The following is a 17,388-nucleotide window of genomic DNA, read 5'->3' on the forward strand; positions in this document are numbered from 1 at the left end:
CCCCTTACATCTCTGACAAAAATTCTCATCTCCACATCTCCGTGTTTGCACTTACCTCCAGATTTTATCTGAGCCATTTTTCTTATTTCAAATTCTCTATTTGATTTAGAATAACCACTCCAAGTCCATTCCTTTTTTTTTTTTAACTCTAAAATTCCATCTCTGAAAGTGACTATCCCCCTTTGTTTCAAATCTCTCTTCTACTCGCCTGTCCCTTGGAGCCTCAGAACGCTCCAACTTGTTCCACCTCGGGTTGTAACCCTTGGTCTTCCACTAAGTTGCTCTCTGTGTATGTGGTATAACTCTTGGTTAGTTACAAACTTCTCTGATGCCTCTGACAGCGCTTTGGTGGTAATAAAACATATTAAAAAGCTAACATGGGGGAGTTATTATGCTCCAGACACAATGCTAAGTAATTTACTGGCCAAGTATTTAGAATACTGCCTGGCATATAATAAGTTATTAATAAAGCTTTGTTATTGCTACTTTTTATAGCCCTATGGACTTGGTACTATTTTTATCTCCACTTTACAGATAAGGAAATTGTGAGGCACAGAGAATTACATAACTTGTCCAGGACCACAGAGTTCATTAAGTGGCAGGGACAGAATTGAACTCAGTCTGTTTGATGCCAATAGTTATTCATGTTTTTAACCACTATAGAAAATTTGGCTAAACACACACACACTCTCTCTCTCTCTCTCTCTCTCTCTCATGAATCTCATTTCTGCAGGTTTCAGAACAGTGTAAGTTGTACTCAACACAGGTTTTACTTTGAAATTCTTTTCTCTTTTAAAATTCAGCTGCCTCATAGATATAAGGAAAAAGGCACAAGCATTTGTACCTCCCTGGAGAGTATCATTGTGAAATTTCGAGGCCACTGAAATACGTGTCCTCAGGGAGAATAAGAGTTTTTCAAAACTTCTAAGTTGCTAAGGAACTGAGTTTTGGGGGTTTTGTTTGTGTAACTGTTAGTAGGCTCTTCAGTGAGCTTTTTTTTTTTTTTAATTTATTATTATTTTTTAACTAACATTTAATGTATTATTTGCTTCAGGGATACAGGTCTGTGATTCATTACGCTTACACAGTTCACAGCACTCACCATAGCACATACCCTCCCCAATGTCCATCACCCACCGGCCCTATTCCCCCTCCACCCCCAGCAGCCCTCACATAGTTTCCTGAGATTAAGAGTCTCTTCAGGTTTGTCTCCCTCCCTGGTCCCATCTTCAGTCAGCTTTTTGAGTTGTATTTTCTTTCCTAGTTCTTAGCCAGCAATACCTCGTATTTGCTCTGGTAGAAAGAACTAGACTATGTCATGGGCTAAGCAATATTAAAAGTTTGTGGATATAACTATAACATAACAGATTAATAATAGCATTAGAGCCTCAACACCGATCTCGTGTAATGCATCTTAACTTCTTACAGCTATTTCATTGGATGCTCACGATTGGTCTGTGCTGTTACGGCTTTTCTCCCCGTCCTCTTGCTTGATTGTAGAGGGAGAAATGCCCCACTTCTGCTGTTGTCCCCTAGAGTTCTAAGCAGGACTTTACTTTTCTTCTGATCTTCCCTCCTTCTCCTCCCTCCCATATGCCGCTGCCTCCTTCCTCCTTAGCTGTCAGAGCCTACTTGAAAGGAACCGAAGATCGCCGGACCCCAGGGCCTGAGGCCCTTCGAAAGTCTCCCGGGGTCCTCGGGGACCAGATTCTCAGCCCTAGCAGCCAGGGTGCCATAACCCTTCCACTTAGACAGCAGCCAGGCACCCAGATTCCATCCCTGGAAGCTACAAACCCCTGAGCTCCACCCACCCCTCCGGCCAGAACCCGGCGCGATCGCCTCCCTCCGGATTTCCACTGGGGGGAACGAATAGGCTGGAAGGCAGTTACAGATGCCGGGGGCGCCTTGCGAAAAACCGTGGTGTCCTCCAGAAGAAAGTCGGTTTCCTCCAGGGCCTGCAGTTGGCGGCACAGCCCCGCTCCACCTGGGGAAGGAGGCGGCTCCCGCGAGCAGGGCCCCGGGGAGGCGCGCGGTGGGCCCGGGAGCCGGGACTGGAACGCCGAGCGCCGCGGGGTCGGTCCCGGCCGGCGGCGCGTCCGGGTTGCCGCGGGAGCAGAAGGCGTGCACAGCAGTCCTCTGTCTGGCGAAGGCCTGGCCGCCCTGCCTGCTGCCCTCTCTCCCGCCTCCCGCCCCAGAAATTATCTCAAGCGTTGCCAGTTTGATTCCAGAGCCCCACTCGGGTGGGTTCTTTTGTTTCTTTGTTTTAATGACAGTTCCCAGCTCTTGGGCATGTCATGCGCGATTAATTCCCTGGCTCTGTGGAAGGCAGCTGGGATGAAATTTCTTCTGCATCATCCTTTTGGGGATAATTGCTTATGATGTGACGTCAGCCGGATTGATTTTTCTCTCTTTCAAGAGAGAAAGGGAGGAGGGAGGGAGAGAGACTCACGGACGTGTGCGGAGGCCACAGACATTAACGTTTGGAATTCCTTCAGGGCAAAAGGAGATGGGAATGGGAGCTTACAAGTGTGCGGCGAAGACATCAGACTGCACGGAATTATTAACAAGTTTTTCTTTCAAAGAAGAAAAAAACCCCCAATCCCCTCCGCAGCGAGCCACTTAGGTGCTCCTTTCATGCCCGAGTCCCCCGTTAAGGTGGCAGCGTCTGATAATTAATCTCGGGTACCCAGCCGCTGCAATAGGCTTAAGAAGACGAAGAGGAGGGGCGGGGAAGTGCGTCACCAGGTGGGGAAGGGGCTGTGCGTTTGGTGACAAGCGGGAGGGGTGGGGGTGGAGGGGAATAGGGACGGAAAATAGGTTCTGTGTGCTCTCCCGGGGTATTGTGTCAGGAGATGCAGGCTGGCTACCATGTGACGCGGTCCAGAGCTGAAGGGATTGGCCGAGGCAGCGCAGGCGGTGCAACTCGGCCGGCTTGCTGTTCCTCTCCCTTTCTCTCGCAGCATCTTCCTGGGAGCCTGTAGGTGAAGCGGCACCAGCAGCATCCATGGCCTGTCTTTGGGGTTAACACTTGTCTCCTTTGGCTTCAGCAGTGGACGGAGCAGACCTCTCGGCAGCGGCGTTGTGAGGACTTAGCTGGGACCTGGAATCTTATCCTCCTGTATTTTTTCAGACTCCTTGGAAATTAAGGAATGCAATTCTGCCACCATGATGGAAGGTAGGATGCTTTTTGCTGTGGTTGACTGGCTTCAGGCAAGGTTTGGGTAGAACAGCGTTGAAGAATGTGTGCAGCCTGGGTTTGTGGCTGGTCTAGAACCTGGTTGCCAGGATTTGCAAACAGAAATGCTGCAGTTTGCTTGCAGCAGACCAGGGCTCAGACTAATGGAATCAAACCACAAGGCTTCTGTTTAGCTCAGAACCTACGAGCTCCCAGCTCTTCTGGGGGTGGGGGGGAGCACCTAAAGTGCTTTCAGGGAGCTGAGATAGAGCTAAGAAAGAGCTTGCAGAGCATATAAGTTGGGAGAGAAGATAAGGTTTTCTGCTCTGGGTTCCTGGGACTACATGATTAAACATTTACAATGGAAACTTGTTTTCTGAAATTGACATTAGATAGGGGAGGTCATTGACAGAGTTATCCATGCTGTCGTTTTCAGTGAACTGTTTAAGTTTTTTAAAAAAATTCTTGTAAGACATTTTTATCTCCGCAATTTACATGTTATTGTTGGGGTAGGAAGTGCAGCAAATTTGGTCCATAAGCTATATAGTTAAATGGGAATGTCATTGCAACAGAACGAGCAATATGAGGAAAATATCTGGGCCTCTTAGCCCCGGATTCAGGGTCTTATCAGGTTAAAAAAAAAAAAAAAAAAGATTTTGCGCTTCTTAAATGCATTCCCGTGCAATGATTCTTAGCCAAGCACCAAATAATTACTTACTGATTACCTTTTTGCATTCGATATTAAGTGTAAGAAGGAACTTTCCCTAGGGAGATGTTGTTTAAACTATATTTTATTCTACTAAATTACCCTTCTAAGCCTGAGATAGTTGACAACCAAGATTGCCTCAAAAAAGCTGCAAGCTGATTAAGAAAGAAGCAGGCAGCCCTACCCTGTCTTTGATTTTGTTTTCACACTACAGGATGGTGCAAAACTCCTGGCCTTTCCTAAGATGACAGGCAGAAATTTGTCCCCAGCCTGGATTTCACAATGCAGAATCAAGTGCATAATGGGTCTCAAATCAGCCATGAAAATGGCAGAGAGGCCACCTCTTAAGCCAAGGTCTGTCCTACAGATTTTAAACATTCCTTAGAAATTTACCAAAATGGAATAAGAGGAGGATGTTTTCAAAAAGCAGTTGTGTAGCCCACACTTATTTGGTAGAAATGAATTCTTTTTGCACTCTCTGTCATCATGTCAAACACTGTTAATGTAATTTGGGGGAGTGAAGAATTCTACAGTCATGGCTCACAGATTTTAGAAAATAACCTTAAAAGAGAGATTGGGTATCATTTTGTTTTGGAGCCTCGTCTTGTTTGCAAAGAGCTCTCAAGCTAGTTCTTTAAAATACAGGTCTAAATAAACTGAAATTACTAATGCCCTAAGATTAAATTATTTTCATTAATTTGAAATGAATTTAATCTTTGAATTACAAGGCAAGACAAACAAAGAGTATTACTGATATACTTTTCAATTTAAACTCATGTGGATTACCCTTTTCAGAAAAAAAAAAAAGAACAATTTTATCTCTAGAGGTAGTATATTTCTCCAGCTAAATTTCATTTGTAGCATTTCCTAAAAAGAAATCTGCATACATTCTGATTAGGTCTGAATCTTACACAGAGAAGTGGAAGATCTTTCATTTTCACTTCTTGCCTTGCAAACTACGGAGTTAAAGTGTCTTTTTCGAAGGAAGTCATATTTATTGACGCTCATTAACAACTCTCCTGGTGATATCGTTTATTGTGCCATTCCAGAATGTCAGTTGGTTCAAAGCCCTATGATAAGCTTATCTGAGCTGCCTAAACTGAGATGAGAACTGTAACAAAGACTTGTGTGGGAGCTGAATTAGCACTATAACCCTGGGTCTGCCAAATTCATCCAATGAAGGATGTTTTTTAGCACCGTTTTGAATTAGAGGTGACACTATAGATGCAGTTGCCTTCTGTGAGATCCCTGCAAAAGAAAATGGACAGGTGTTTCCATTGGCTTCAAAATATAAATGAAACTAATCATTTTTATCTACCCATAGTTCCTACTTAAATGCTTCTCAAGACTTATTATCTTAAGGGTTCAGTGACCTTAGAAAGGCGGGTAGGAACTTTATCTAGAGATCAATTTGTCTATCAACAGCCTTGTAACTTAGTTGCCCGTCTTTTTGATAATACATGTATGTTTCTGGTATTGCATCCCAGAATTTCACCTCTGAATTGTTCGTGTCAGGAAGATGTGGCGGAGCAGTTATTTCCACTTAACTCACCCCTAGAGGAAGTAGACTGTTCCATCTATCACAATAACCTTGGAAAGATAAGGAACCCCTCAAAGTCACCCTAAAATCCTGTCATGGAAGCCCTCTGCTGAAACAGCAGTGGGCTCTCAGGCTGTGTCACCCAACATTAAGATGGTTAAATGATGTCTCTCCTCAACTAGTACATTTCATCTACGTGCCCACACACATACACATGGTTATGCACACATGCAGTCGTCAACACATATACATTATTAAGGAAGGGAGAGACCCTACATTTACACTGTATATATTTCAACATTCATCAAAGGGTTTAATTGTCTGCTCAGGAAAAACATGACCATGGTAACTTTTCAAAGCTACTTCCCAACTCTGTGTAAAACAGGAGTAAACAAATATTCTTCAGAAGGGCTCATAGTTTAGTTTTGTGATCCTGTTTTGATGGAATCAGATACGGGCTCCATTCATTCAATGTCTAGTAGAAATTCTGGTCGTAGATGAGGAACGTTACTACCTCCCTAGTGATGCTAACATCCCTGAAGGTAGGGAAATAATTCTGCAGGGACCTCAGATGTGTTACCAGAAGTTTGTGGCTCCATGATTCCTTTCAAATATTTTCATTTAAAAACATATATTTTAATTTGATACTGGATTCGCTGATTCCTGCTGTCTTTATTTTTTTGGGCAGCAGTTGGTATTGAGTTCTGTCTTTCCTGAAGAATGCCACATGATATGGAACCTTCTATATGAATGTGGAGGGAAAGAGAGTGAGCAAAGGGAGTTATTTGCTAAAAGGCGCATGTACTGGTTAAGCTTACAATGCAGTCTGTGTGATTAGGGCAACTCTTCAAGGATTCTGTCGTTTTCATGCATTCCTATTAAAGTTTGAAAAGGCCATTTTAGTTACCCCTTCCTAAGATAAGTGAAGCAAAGTCAGTGTTTCTTAGGACATCTCTGTGTTTGTAGGGCAGCCTGGGAAGTTTTCCCTTGTCTCACAGAACTGTCCGCAATTACCTATGCTTTTAGTTCCATAGTCAGGCTCTTAGGTACCGTCTTGGAAGGATAAGTTTTAGGGTGCCAGTGGTTTCATCCTATATAACAATTTTTAAAATTAACAAGTACATTGTTAAGGGGTTGCAGGATATAATTGTAATGTACAGGGTGATTGAATAATTTTTGTAATATTTACTAATCATGATGGCCTATAAATGAGAGTATTCTGCATGCAGTCCTTTTTTGAAATTGTAAAAATAAAAAAATAATATTTTGAAGCAGAAAATGGGCAGAAAGGAATTTGAACCCAATTTCATTTTTTTTTAGTTCATTCAAGTTCTTATAAATAGCATAAACCAAATTGGAGTCCTTTATTATGCCATGTATCTATTGCTTCCTTCAATTTTAGAGGAAAAACAATGAACCAGCATAGTCACCTGGATGTTTTGCATTAGCGTGTTTACCCCAGAAGACATAATTATATGGTTTTCCTGAATTCCAATAAATGGAGAAGAGGATTTTCTGGACCCAAGTTCATTTAACAACAATGCCTATATTTTTGATCCCTCATAACATTTTATAATAGGAACTTTAAAAAAAATTTGTATCAAGATGGGCATCTTAACCTAACTGAAAACTAGGAGCTAACTGAAAACTAGTTTCTTGGGTGGTATATTCTCTTTCTCTCTCTCTTTTGAATATGAATATCCACAGACCATACCTTTTATTTATTTTTTGTTTTTTAATACCTTTTTAAAAAGATTTTATTTATTTAAGTGAGAGAGAGAGGGAAAGTGAGAGAGTGAAGCAGACTCACCACTGAGCAGAAAGCCTGATGTGGGACTCCATCCCAAGATCCTGAGATCATGACCTGAGCCAAAGGCAGATGCTTAACCAATTGGACCACCCAGGCCATACCTTTTAAGTCCTCATTAATGCTTTTTAATCTCCAAAATTATTATTTATACAATTTCGAATAGTCCTAGCTTAACTGAGCTTTTGTTGTTGCAATGAAACTTATAATAGTAAAGATTTTTTTTTCTATCTAGAAATAGAGTTTTATTTATTTGGAAAACTCTTTGGTCTGATGAAAAAGGAACAAAGCATTTTGAAGCTGGAATTGTTCATTTTCTAGTTAGCTAAGAAGTTTTAAAGGGAATGCTTCTAACTTCCCAGAAAGAGTGAAGTTATTTTGGAAAATCTTAAGCATGCATACGAGATTCTAGTACATGGGTCATGCTTTATGTAAGTTCTCTCCTTCCTCGAGGCTCTGTGTCGGAAAGAGTATTCTTCTATGTGTAACTTCCCATACAATTCCAAGGGTCAACACTTTAAATCTCTAAAAAGAATATGCAGTCTTAAAAAATTTATCTTAGATAAACCATTCTAGAAGACTCTGGACAATTCTTTCTTTTGGATTTGGCACATACATTATCCATGTTTCAAATAATAATTACAGGAAGTCACCAACTCAGTTTTTATGTTCCTGAAAGTTTGTTTATGAATTGCTCACTTGAAACAGGTTTTCCCATAGGAATAATGATATATATGATTAGAGTCTCATACGAGATGGTCAAAGGCCATTAACCCAGGACTTAGTTGAAATACTAAATATTTGCAATGAAATGTGTGAAGAACAATACAGTTACCACAGTAAGTAGCCAGAAGAGAACAATGGGATGAAATGTGTTTTCAATTTGAAATGTTGGTATTTGTGAAAGGGAAGATTTAATTAGAGGACAATGAGGATATGGAGACACAATCTGAAGAGTGTTTTCAGGTATATTTCCAGAAGTTTTAGAGGCTTATGACACTGGATTTTCAATTATGTTTAATTTTACTTCCATTCTCACGGTTTACATTTCCTCAATTCAATTTTATCACATGTACTACTGTTAAACTCTGATTACTTTCATTATATAAACTCACAAATGGAATTAATAAAAAAAGAGAGAATTTACCGAGATAATGGTACAGGAGTTGGAAGGGAGAAAATGTTGAAGGGATTACAATGGATTTGGGCTTATGTGTCTGAAAAAGTCCCTGAGGAGAAACAAACTGAGAGAGAAGAGAACTGAGGGGCATGAGAAGGGCAGGATATCGTTGAGGAGAAAGTAGCGTGTGTGGCAGAGGTGTTGGGTCAAACCAGTTTCTATATTGACTACCAAATATTTCTGTGGGCACAGGATGGTATGCTTACCAGGGGCAGAGCCACTAGGGATGGAGGTCAGGCCCCACTGGAGAAGGGTCAGTCTCTATTCTCGGAACATGTATGACGTTTCACTATATCCACAGAATGTCAGGGAGATACTTAGAATCTCTATTGAAATACCTCATGTCATGTCACTTCCTTGTTTAAAAATCTTCTTTATCTTCTTATTTCTGTTAAAGTCAATCACATAAAGGAGGCTGTCCACTCTGTCCTGACGTGACTCTCCAAGCACACTGAGTGCCTTACTGCTGGTTTCAGAGTGTTTAAAACAGATACTTTCTTGCCTTACGGCTTTTACTCCACCTAGAACACGACTTTGCCTATTCATGGAATAACTGATTTTCTTGTGGTCCCAGCAAAACCACCACCTCCTCAGGAGGACATCCCTATCCTCTTGTCATCCCAAGCTCTCAAACACACACCCTGTGCCCCTACTACGTCTCAGTCCACCTTCTCTCCTCAGAGATGTATTTATGACTCATGGTCGTGTAATGGTACATGAGCTGAATTTCTCCAGAGCTCAGCTCCACAAGGATGGAAATCTGGTCTATCATATTCACCTCCCATCCTTAGTTCTTGACACACAGTGGGTGCTTAGTATGTTTGTTCATTCATTGGAGAAGGGAGGAAACCAGATATAAATTACTCTGATGACTTCATATTAGGGGTGTGATAGTCGATGTAGGAAAAATAAATGCTTAAATTTGTGTTCTCACTGGAAAATAAACATGAAATAATTAAGAAAAAATAATGCATTGTTAAGTGGGATGTGGTGATGTACAGAAAATACATTTTGAGAAGCAAAAGAAAAGAAATGGTCCATTTGAAAATAAGTGTTTGGGCTTGAATCATTTTGGTGATTAGCTCCAAAGAAATGATTTTATAATGGAAAGAGATGAGTGGTAACACAGCCATTCAAAGAAATTCCCAGAAAATCCCAGGAGCAGTGCTGTCAATATGCTGTACATGTTTTTCCTTTTCTCTCTCCCTTCCTGCTTTCCTTTATTTCTGCCTTTCCTGTCTCCACTTCCATCATGCTTCTACCCCATCTTTCTCTCCCAGGGCTCTCCTTTTCTCTGGATTATGACCAGATCTGAAAACACTGGCTTCTAGAGGTAGAGTTTGACTTGGAATCTGGCAAAATATTTTTTTAAAATATTTTATTTATTTACTTATTTGACACAGAGAGGGAGAGATCACAAGTAGGCAGAGAGGCAGGCAGAGAGGGGGGGGGCAAGCAGGCTCCCCGCTGAGCAGAGAGCCCAATGTGGGGCCTGATCTTGAGACCCTGAGATCATGACCTGAGTCAAAGGCAGAGGCTTAACCCACTGAGCCACCCAGGCGCCCTTGGCAAAGTATTTTTAAACAGATAAAGGAATGCAGGTGAATGTAATGTTGTATAATGCATTCATACAATGTGATGGTAAATGAGGTTTTTGCCAAATTATTGCTGATCGAAGAACTCCTTAGTCTTAGAAGCTCAGTATGGTTGCTGAATTTGTGTGGTCTGGGTTTTTTTGTGGGAAGAGCATGGACCCAGAAGTCAGACTTAGGTTTGAGTCTAAGTGTTGTGACTGCTTGGCTGTGTGCCTTGAGAAGGTTACTTTACCTTCCTGGGGTTCTGTTTCCTTGCAAACAAAATGAGAGAATTGATCTGCCTACCTCTAGAGCTTCTAGCTTGAAGAGTCTCTGGCACTCACTGAATGGTTTGGATTTCCCAGTCTTACTCCCTCCAAGGTTTAAATTGAATGATTGAGTCCTTTTCCTCCCATTTCAAAATGTAATTATTCCTAACACAAAAATAATTCAGATGTATTACTTTCTGCCTTTCAGTGGCTACTCCTCCTCTGCTGTTCTTTTGCATCGATGCCCCAAGTTCGTTTTGCCCCTTTTCAGCATCAGAAGACAGAGTGCAGTGATGCCATCCTCATCTTAGTCCTTAGAGCATAGAACTGTCCGTGTGTTCATCAGAAATTGCATGAATTGTACAAATGTGTCCTAGGTGTTCGGCCCTGGTCTACATGCTAGAGCTTCAATAGTGAACAGCAGCTACAAGTTCCCGCCTATATAGAGCTTCCTGTTTGGTGCAGGAGAGATGGGAAAATAACATGGAACACAGAGTACATTCGATGGGGATCAGAACTTTGGAGAAGAACTGAATGGAGAAAGGAGATAGAGGAAGTTGTGGAGGAGAGGAAGGAGTGGGGTAGTTGGGATTGCGATCGTAAGGAAGTCAGTAATGGATGGCCTCACTGAGAAGACATATGAGCAAAGACTTGAAGGAGGGGAGGGGGTGAGCAGCCATTTGGAGGAAGAGTCCAAAAAGGTGGGAGAAAGAGCACGTGCAGAGTTTCAGAACATGGGTAGAGCAGCAAGTGCTTCTGAACAAAAGGAGAGAGGGATGTTTAAGAGGAGGACTCCGAGGTAACATAGAAGCACACACCCGTGAATCTTCAGTGGTATGAAAACCAGTTTCCTTTTGCATTAGTCAGTTGGTATAAGCCTGTGTTATCCACATGTCTAGTGACAGCTGGGCATTCAGAAGCCTCGTGTTCTGAAGCTGGTTCGGTTGTGCCTCTTGGACTCATTCTTTCCACATATTTAAGTGAATGGGTGAATATCATGCTCTTCCCTTAGCTTGTGGTTCCAAGCCTGGAGTTAGAGCTGAGTGTTCAACTATAACTTGAAGCTTGAACATTTCCACACAAGGGAAATGGCCTCATGATAAGGGTGACTCCAGAATCAGAATTACACATCAATTCATGAATGTTTTGGCTATGTTTGACCTTCATTTTTATTTTTTGTTCATATTAGCTTCTTCTCTTGTGTATCAGGACTGGTATTTTAGAATTTTTAAAAAAGAACCATGGAGACTGACTCATCTTACCTATCTTTAACAGGCAGAATAATGAGTAAAATATTGTGCTCACTTAGGGCATTGTCATAAGATTGTCTGACTTGCCCACACTTCAAACATTCCAAAATGCGTCATTTATTCAAGAGGTACATCAGAGGTTTCTCTTCAGTGCCAGGTGTTTTAGGAACTGGGAATATGACAGGGGAATAAAAAGGCAGCTGTGGTCTCTATTTTCAGAAGCTCAGAATCTAGTACATGCTATCATACACTTGTGTGCATATCCATTTTATTTTCACATCATCATCTCTGTGGGGTAGAAGGAATAAGTTTACTATCTTTCTTTCAAACAGAAAAGTCAGGCCTGGTGAGGTTATGTGACTCGCTTAAGCTGACCATCTTACCAAGTGGCAGAACCAGCATGTATGTACCATGTTTGACTCCCTGTCAAGTGGTCTTTATTTGTATGATAGTGTAACCTTCATACCAGAAAGTCCTACATGTATCTGAAATTGTTTGGCCTGGGTCTCTGGCTGACAAATGTACAACAGATTGACCAGACTGGACATGGTATTTCACAAGCTTTGTTCAGTATGAAGCAAAGGATTTAATTAACAGATTATGATCCTTCAGATCAGCCATCAGCTTGAGGAAGGCCACCAAACACAGAAGCGGGCACCTTTCAGTGGCACTCACTGGTTTCCCAGAATTTTACAATGTGGAGGGATATGGGATATCGAATTTCACAGCTCACCCTCTACACAATGTTTTATCAAAAAGCCTGGCTCCCACAATGAACAAAAGCTCTTTCTCCCTGAGAAGGACACCTCAGTGTTCACTGACATTCTGTGAAAGCCTTGGCCATTATCAGGAAAACATGATGGTGTGTGCTACCATTGAAGATGAACCAATCTAGTCCAACCCCGTTTCGCAGTTGAGAAAACCAGAGCCAGATGAAATCACTTACCCAAGGATTTTTATTCTCTCCGTAAGGGGACAAGTCAAAGTTTATTTTAGTAATGATTCCAAAAATGTGACTAGACAAAGACTTGGAAGCCATGGTGTCTTTCACGTTCAAAGGTGCTGGGACTGGTTGGGTGACTGCCCAAAGACACACAAATGAATGTGTCCCCAGGGGCCACCGCTCTGCTACATCCACACACAATGTGGCCATTTATAGCTCTCTCCTGTGCTTCCATGTCTCATGCATCTGCTGTCAGTGAGTCAGCGCTGTGTGGAGGGAACAACTGGGAATTGAAGGGGCTGGATCTCCTGACAAGCTCTATGACCTTGAGTGAGTTCTGAAACTGCTTCGGCCTCAGCATCCCCATTTGTAAGGTAGGAATGACACTGGCTCTCTACCCCATGGAGTCGTGAAGCTCTAATGAGATAATAACTATGAAAACCTCTGAAGAAATGTGGTGCCCATGCCAGTGATTTTCTGATGGCTCTCTCTCAGCTTGATTGTTACATGTGGATTCTTAACGTTCAGTGGCCAGGCATTACTGCTTGCTATTTGACCTGTCAAGTCGATTATTGCTGTACGTCTTTTGCAGTGGGACCTACAGATTTCTCTCCTCCCTTCACCATACTGTTCATTACTAACATATTCTATCATTCTTGATTCTCAGTGTCCAGGGGTTACAACTAGCCCTTTCTTGACCTTGGAAGTTATCACCAATCAGTCTCAAACATCATGTTCTCTGGCCTTGGCATCTGTCTCACCATCATAGTCCAGGCCACCTCTACAAGTTGTTTGGAATTGGCACATGGGATGATACAGCATTGCTTTCCCTACCATGGACAGCTTCCCAAAGTTGAAGAACAATGAGTAAAACTGGGTTGTATGTGGTCTCGCTCTGCACCCAACCTTTACAAATGCCTTAGCGTATCACGGAAAAGTGGCATGCTCCCAGCACTAGGGTTGGTGGCAATGGTAGAAAATGGTCTATAAGCCCTATAACAGGTAGGACCCTTCTCTTGTACTATAGACTTTAACCACCAAGTTTTTCTTGGGCTCCGTGGGCCTCCAGTTCAAAGAACTGTGTCTACCAGGTAGTCAAGTCCCAGACTGTGCTTGGATTCATTCCTCATTTCTCCTTCCAACTTGCCACACAGCAGTTGGTCCTTTAGAGTTATAGATGATCCTTCCTAAAAGATCTTGGCTCTGTTCTCTCCCTTTTATCCTCTGCTACCATACCTGATCAGACCTTGCTGCTTCCCATCCATGCACCTCACAGCCATCAAAGACATCACTTTCCCCACCTGCCTTTGATTTTTTTCCCATGCTTCTAAGATGAAGCTCAAATGCTTTTGTGTGCGGTGTAACACTTTCACACACCGGCTACCTCATCTCTTCAAAAACACCCTGCACCAGCCAGACAGTAGCTCCTTGCCCTTCTCTTTTCTTTGTATATGCTATTCCTTCCCTTACCTGCATGGGCATAGTCTGCTCTGATCATTCAAGGTCAAATAGAAGTGGCCCCTCTTCAATGAAGCCTCCCCATATTCTCCATGTTGAAAGTGAGCTGCTCCTTGAACTCACTTAGCTCTCAGTTCTTGCCCTCCTAAGGCCACATATCGGAAGGTTTAAGAGCACTGGATCTGGAGTCAGAGTGACCTACGTTAAATCTCATGTATGTAACCTTGAAAAGCTAGTGCATCTGCTTCCTCATCTAGAAGATGGAAGTGATAATAACAGTAACTTTCTTGTAGGTAATTTACTCATGTGAGGTTGTAGGATTAAATCAGCCATGCATTTTCCAGAGGTACAGAACCAATATGTTAAGAAGCAGACACAAAGAAAGAGAGATAGAGAGACAGAGAGAGAAAGAAAGTGGGAGAGTGCGAGGGCCAGGGAGAGGGAGAGGGGGAAGGAAGAGGGAAAGAGAAAGAGAGAGAGGGAGAGAAAGAGATATTTTTAAGGAACTGGTTCATTTGATGAAAGGGACTGGCAGGCAAGTCTAGAAGCCATAGGGTGGATGGCAAATAGGCTGATGATGCAGTCTTGAGGTAAAGTGTTAAACTCTTAATAAATCTTACCTGCCGTTTTCCATTTATATACCTACTTTGTTGGCTCCTCTGCCAAGAACCAAGGACTCGGAGCAGAGACCGTGTCTCACTCAATTTTGTATTCCCAGTGTATGGCATGTGTAAGTACTCAGTAAAAAGCCAGTGAATGAATGAATGCTATTGAGGGATTGCAACTTTTTGGGAAATAGACAAGCTGCTCAGTGTATGTATCATGAGAATTATATGAGTTAATATATGCAAAACATTAAGAGAAGCACTTGGTTCCTATGAAAGGTATATTAAAGGTTATTCTGCTGGGAACATTGAAAGCTCCAGTATGGTTCCTGGATGCCAGGCAATACCCAGGATCCTGTGCCCTCTCCTCTCCCCAGAGCACCCATCTGCTGCGTAGGCTCGCTCTGGCTGAGAGCCACATTCTGGTTCAGGAGCGTGCAGTTAATCTAGTATCTCACACAGTCTGCCTGACTACATTAATTGTTTTGCTCTCATTTTAGGAGAGACGGGGTTTCATCGTAGGAAACTCAGAAAACAGGAAGACACAAAGGAGAAATTGAAATCTCCAATTATCTCATTATTATGAAATAACTAACCACTGTGACAATTTGTTGAGTGTAGAACATGGACTTTGGGGACAATCTGAAGCCCTTCAAGCATCAGCGCTGTTAGCAGTAAAGAGGGTAGAAAAACACCCTCCACATAAGATAGTGGGGGAAATTAGGGCACCTGGATGCCTCAGTTGTTTAAGCAAATGCCTTCATCTCAGGTCATGATTCTGGAGTCCAGGATCAAGTCCCACATCGGGCTCCCTGCTCAGTAGGGAGTCTACTTCTCCCTCTGACCTTCTCCCCTCTCATGCTGTCTCTCTCGCTTTCTCTCCCATATGTAAATAAAATCTTTCTTAAAAAAATATAGTGGGGAAATTAAATTTTAAAAATGTGCGGATTTCAGGTGACACTTACCTGGCATAGTAGGTAAGCAATCAGTGAAGTCTAGCTCTTAATAGCTTTCCAGGCAAAATAAATATGTCAAAGGACCCAATTTGATCTGAACATATGTATGCACACATGTGTGTATTTCCACACGCAGACATCTACGGCTTTTCCACTTGGCATTAGATTGGAACCACTGTCCTAGACAGTGTGCGTATTTGTTAAGAGTAATGGATCTGGAGACACACTTTCCAGATGTAAACTTTGACCCCTCTACACTTGTCAGCTGTGTAGGTTTAGGCCAATTACTTAACCCCTTTGTGCTTCTGTCTCTTCTTCTGTATGGGATAATCCCTATCGGGAAAGGTTATTATAAGGACTAAATGAGCTTAACGTATTATATACAGTGAGTATTATTTTTATAATATATATTATAATTATATATATGTGACATATAATATATGAAAAACAGTATTTGGCACAGAGTCAATGCTCAGTCAAGAAATGCGAGCTACCATTATCATCCTCCTGAAATGGTCTTCACGAGCATTATTTGTACTGGTTGTAGAATATCCCATCGTTTTATCATTTATGTTACTCTTCCCTGTCGTCAGACATTTAGACTGTTAGCTGGAGGCTGGTTTGTATATCCAGCTAGAATGGCTCATATTAATGGGTCACGTGGTGTGTCAGGAAGTTTTCGTTTTCATTTAGCAAGGCAGCTGGGTGAGGTGGTCGCAGTTCTGCTTTGGGCGTGAGTCCCGACAGCGCTCCAGCCAGCTGAGTGACTTTGCACAAGCTATCTAACATTTGGAAGAGAGAGCAAAGTAGTAGAAAGAGAAATTGATTTTAATTCAAAAAATTCTAACATCTCCTGGCACCATTCTTTATTAGCTATGAGGATGAGGCCAAGAATTTGCCAGGTGGGTGGGAATTGATTTTCTGTGTCCTCTTTGAAGGTCCTGGCTGTGTATTTTGGGCAAGTCACCGTCTTTTCTATTTTCCCATCTGTGGAATGGCAAATGAGCTTTCCTGCCTTTCTCACTTGGTGGTAAATATCCAAGCACAAAATATACATACGTGAAAATATTTTTAAAAGCAGTAAATTTTTATATAAACACAATGTAGCTTTAGGGCTGTTGTTACATTTAGTATCTCAGAAACTGTTTTCAAGTAAAGGTTAGCTTAAATAATTTTGAAGGTGCTAACTAGTTTTAAGATTCTGTGCTCTGGGGCGCCCAGGTGGTGCCATTGGTTAAGTATCTGCCTTCAGCTCAGGTTATGGTCCTCGGGTTCTAGGATCGAGTCCCCATGTCAGGCGCCCTGCTCAGCGGGGAGCCTGCTTCTGCCTCTCCCTCTACCCCTACCCCCACTCATGCTCTCTCTCTCTCTCTCTGTCAAATAAATAAATAAAGTCTTAAAAAAAAATTCTGTGCTCTACCAGAAGGGTTTCTGGATGTAACCCTACTAGTGTTAACTTCTCTCCCCATATCATCCACCTTTCACACATACAAATGATTTTCATCATTCCTGGATACTGGGCGAGGAACACCGTCCCACATTTGGCAAAATATTTATTTGAGCAGGAAATGCTACATATAATTTTATGAAACTGGGTAAAAATATTGTTTCTAATAATGACTATGTAGTGGGACAATTTAAAATGCATTTTAAACTGTGTTCAGATGAAATCTATCTTGGCCTAATTACAAACACAAATATTGTCCTGTATGTGATCTCAGCAAGGTCTAATCCAAGCAATCCAATTGCCAGATCAAAATATTCAACTAGGGTTCTTCTTTTGAGTTTTCCACTATCTTCTATCTTTGTGTCAGTGCCCCTCATGCAGACAGATGGAAGAATAGAGTTTGTTGCCCTCTCAGTGAGTTTTGGCCACGATACGGAGGACAGTCTCTAGTGGTGGTGGTATGCTGTGAGCTAGCCAT

The 17,388-nt window shown here is 42.0% G+C and overlaps 1 protein-coding gene across 22 annotated transcripts in view; it reads left to right on the forward strand.

The window, feature by feature from the left end:
- Positions 1–2,881: 2,881 nt before the first annotated feature.
- The window catches only part of SGIP1 (SH3GL interacting endocytic adaptor 1), a 209,110-nt gene continuing 194,603 nt past the window's right edge, over positions 2,882–17,388 (forward strand). For 3 of the 22 annotated variants that reach the window (XM_044238406.1, XM_044238405.1, XM_044238422.1), the window contains exon 1: positions 2,893–3,175. In XM_044238406.1, coding sequence (XP_044094341.1) covers positions 3,166–3,175 — 10 coding nt within the window. In that variant the 5' untranslated portion in view covers positions 2,893–3,165. Of the gene's footprint in view, positions 3,176–17,388 lie in introns of all 22 variants that reach the window. The other 19 variants (XM_044238400.1, XM_044238417.1, XM_044238414.1 and 16 more) reach the window with 15 other exon arrangements.

The sequence above is a fragment of the Neovison vison genome, chromosome 2 (genome assembly GCF_020171115.1).
Source record: "Neovison vison isolate M4711 chromosome 2, ASM_NN_V1, whole genome shotgun sequence".
NCBI lineage: Eukaryota > Metazoa > Chordata > Mammalia > Carnivora > Mustelidae > Neogale > Neogale vison.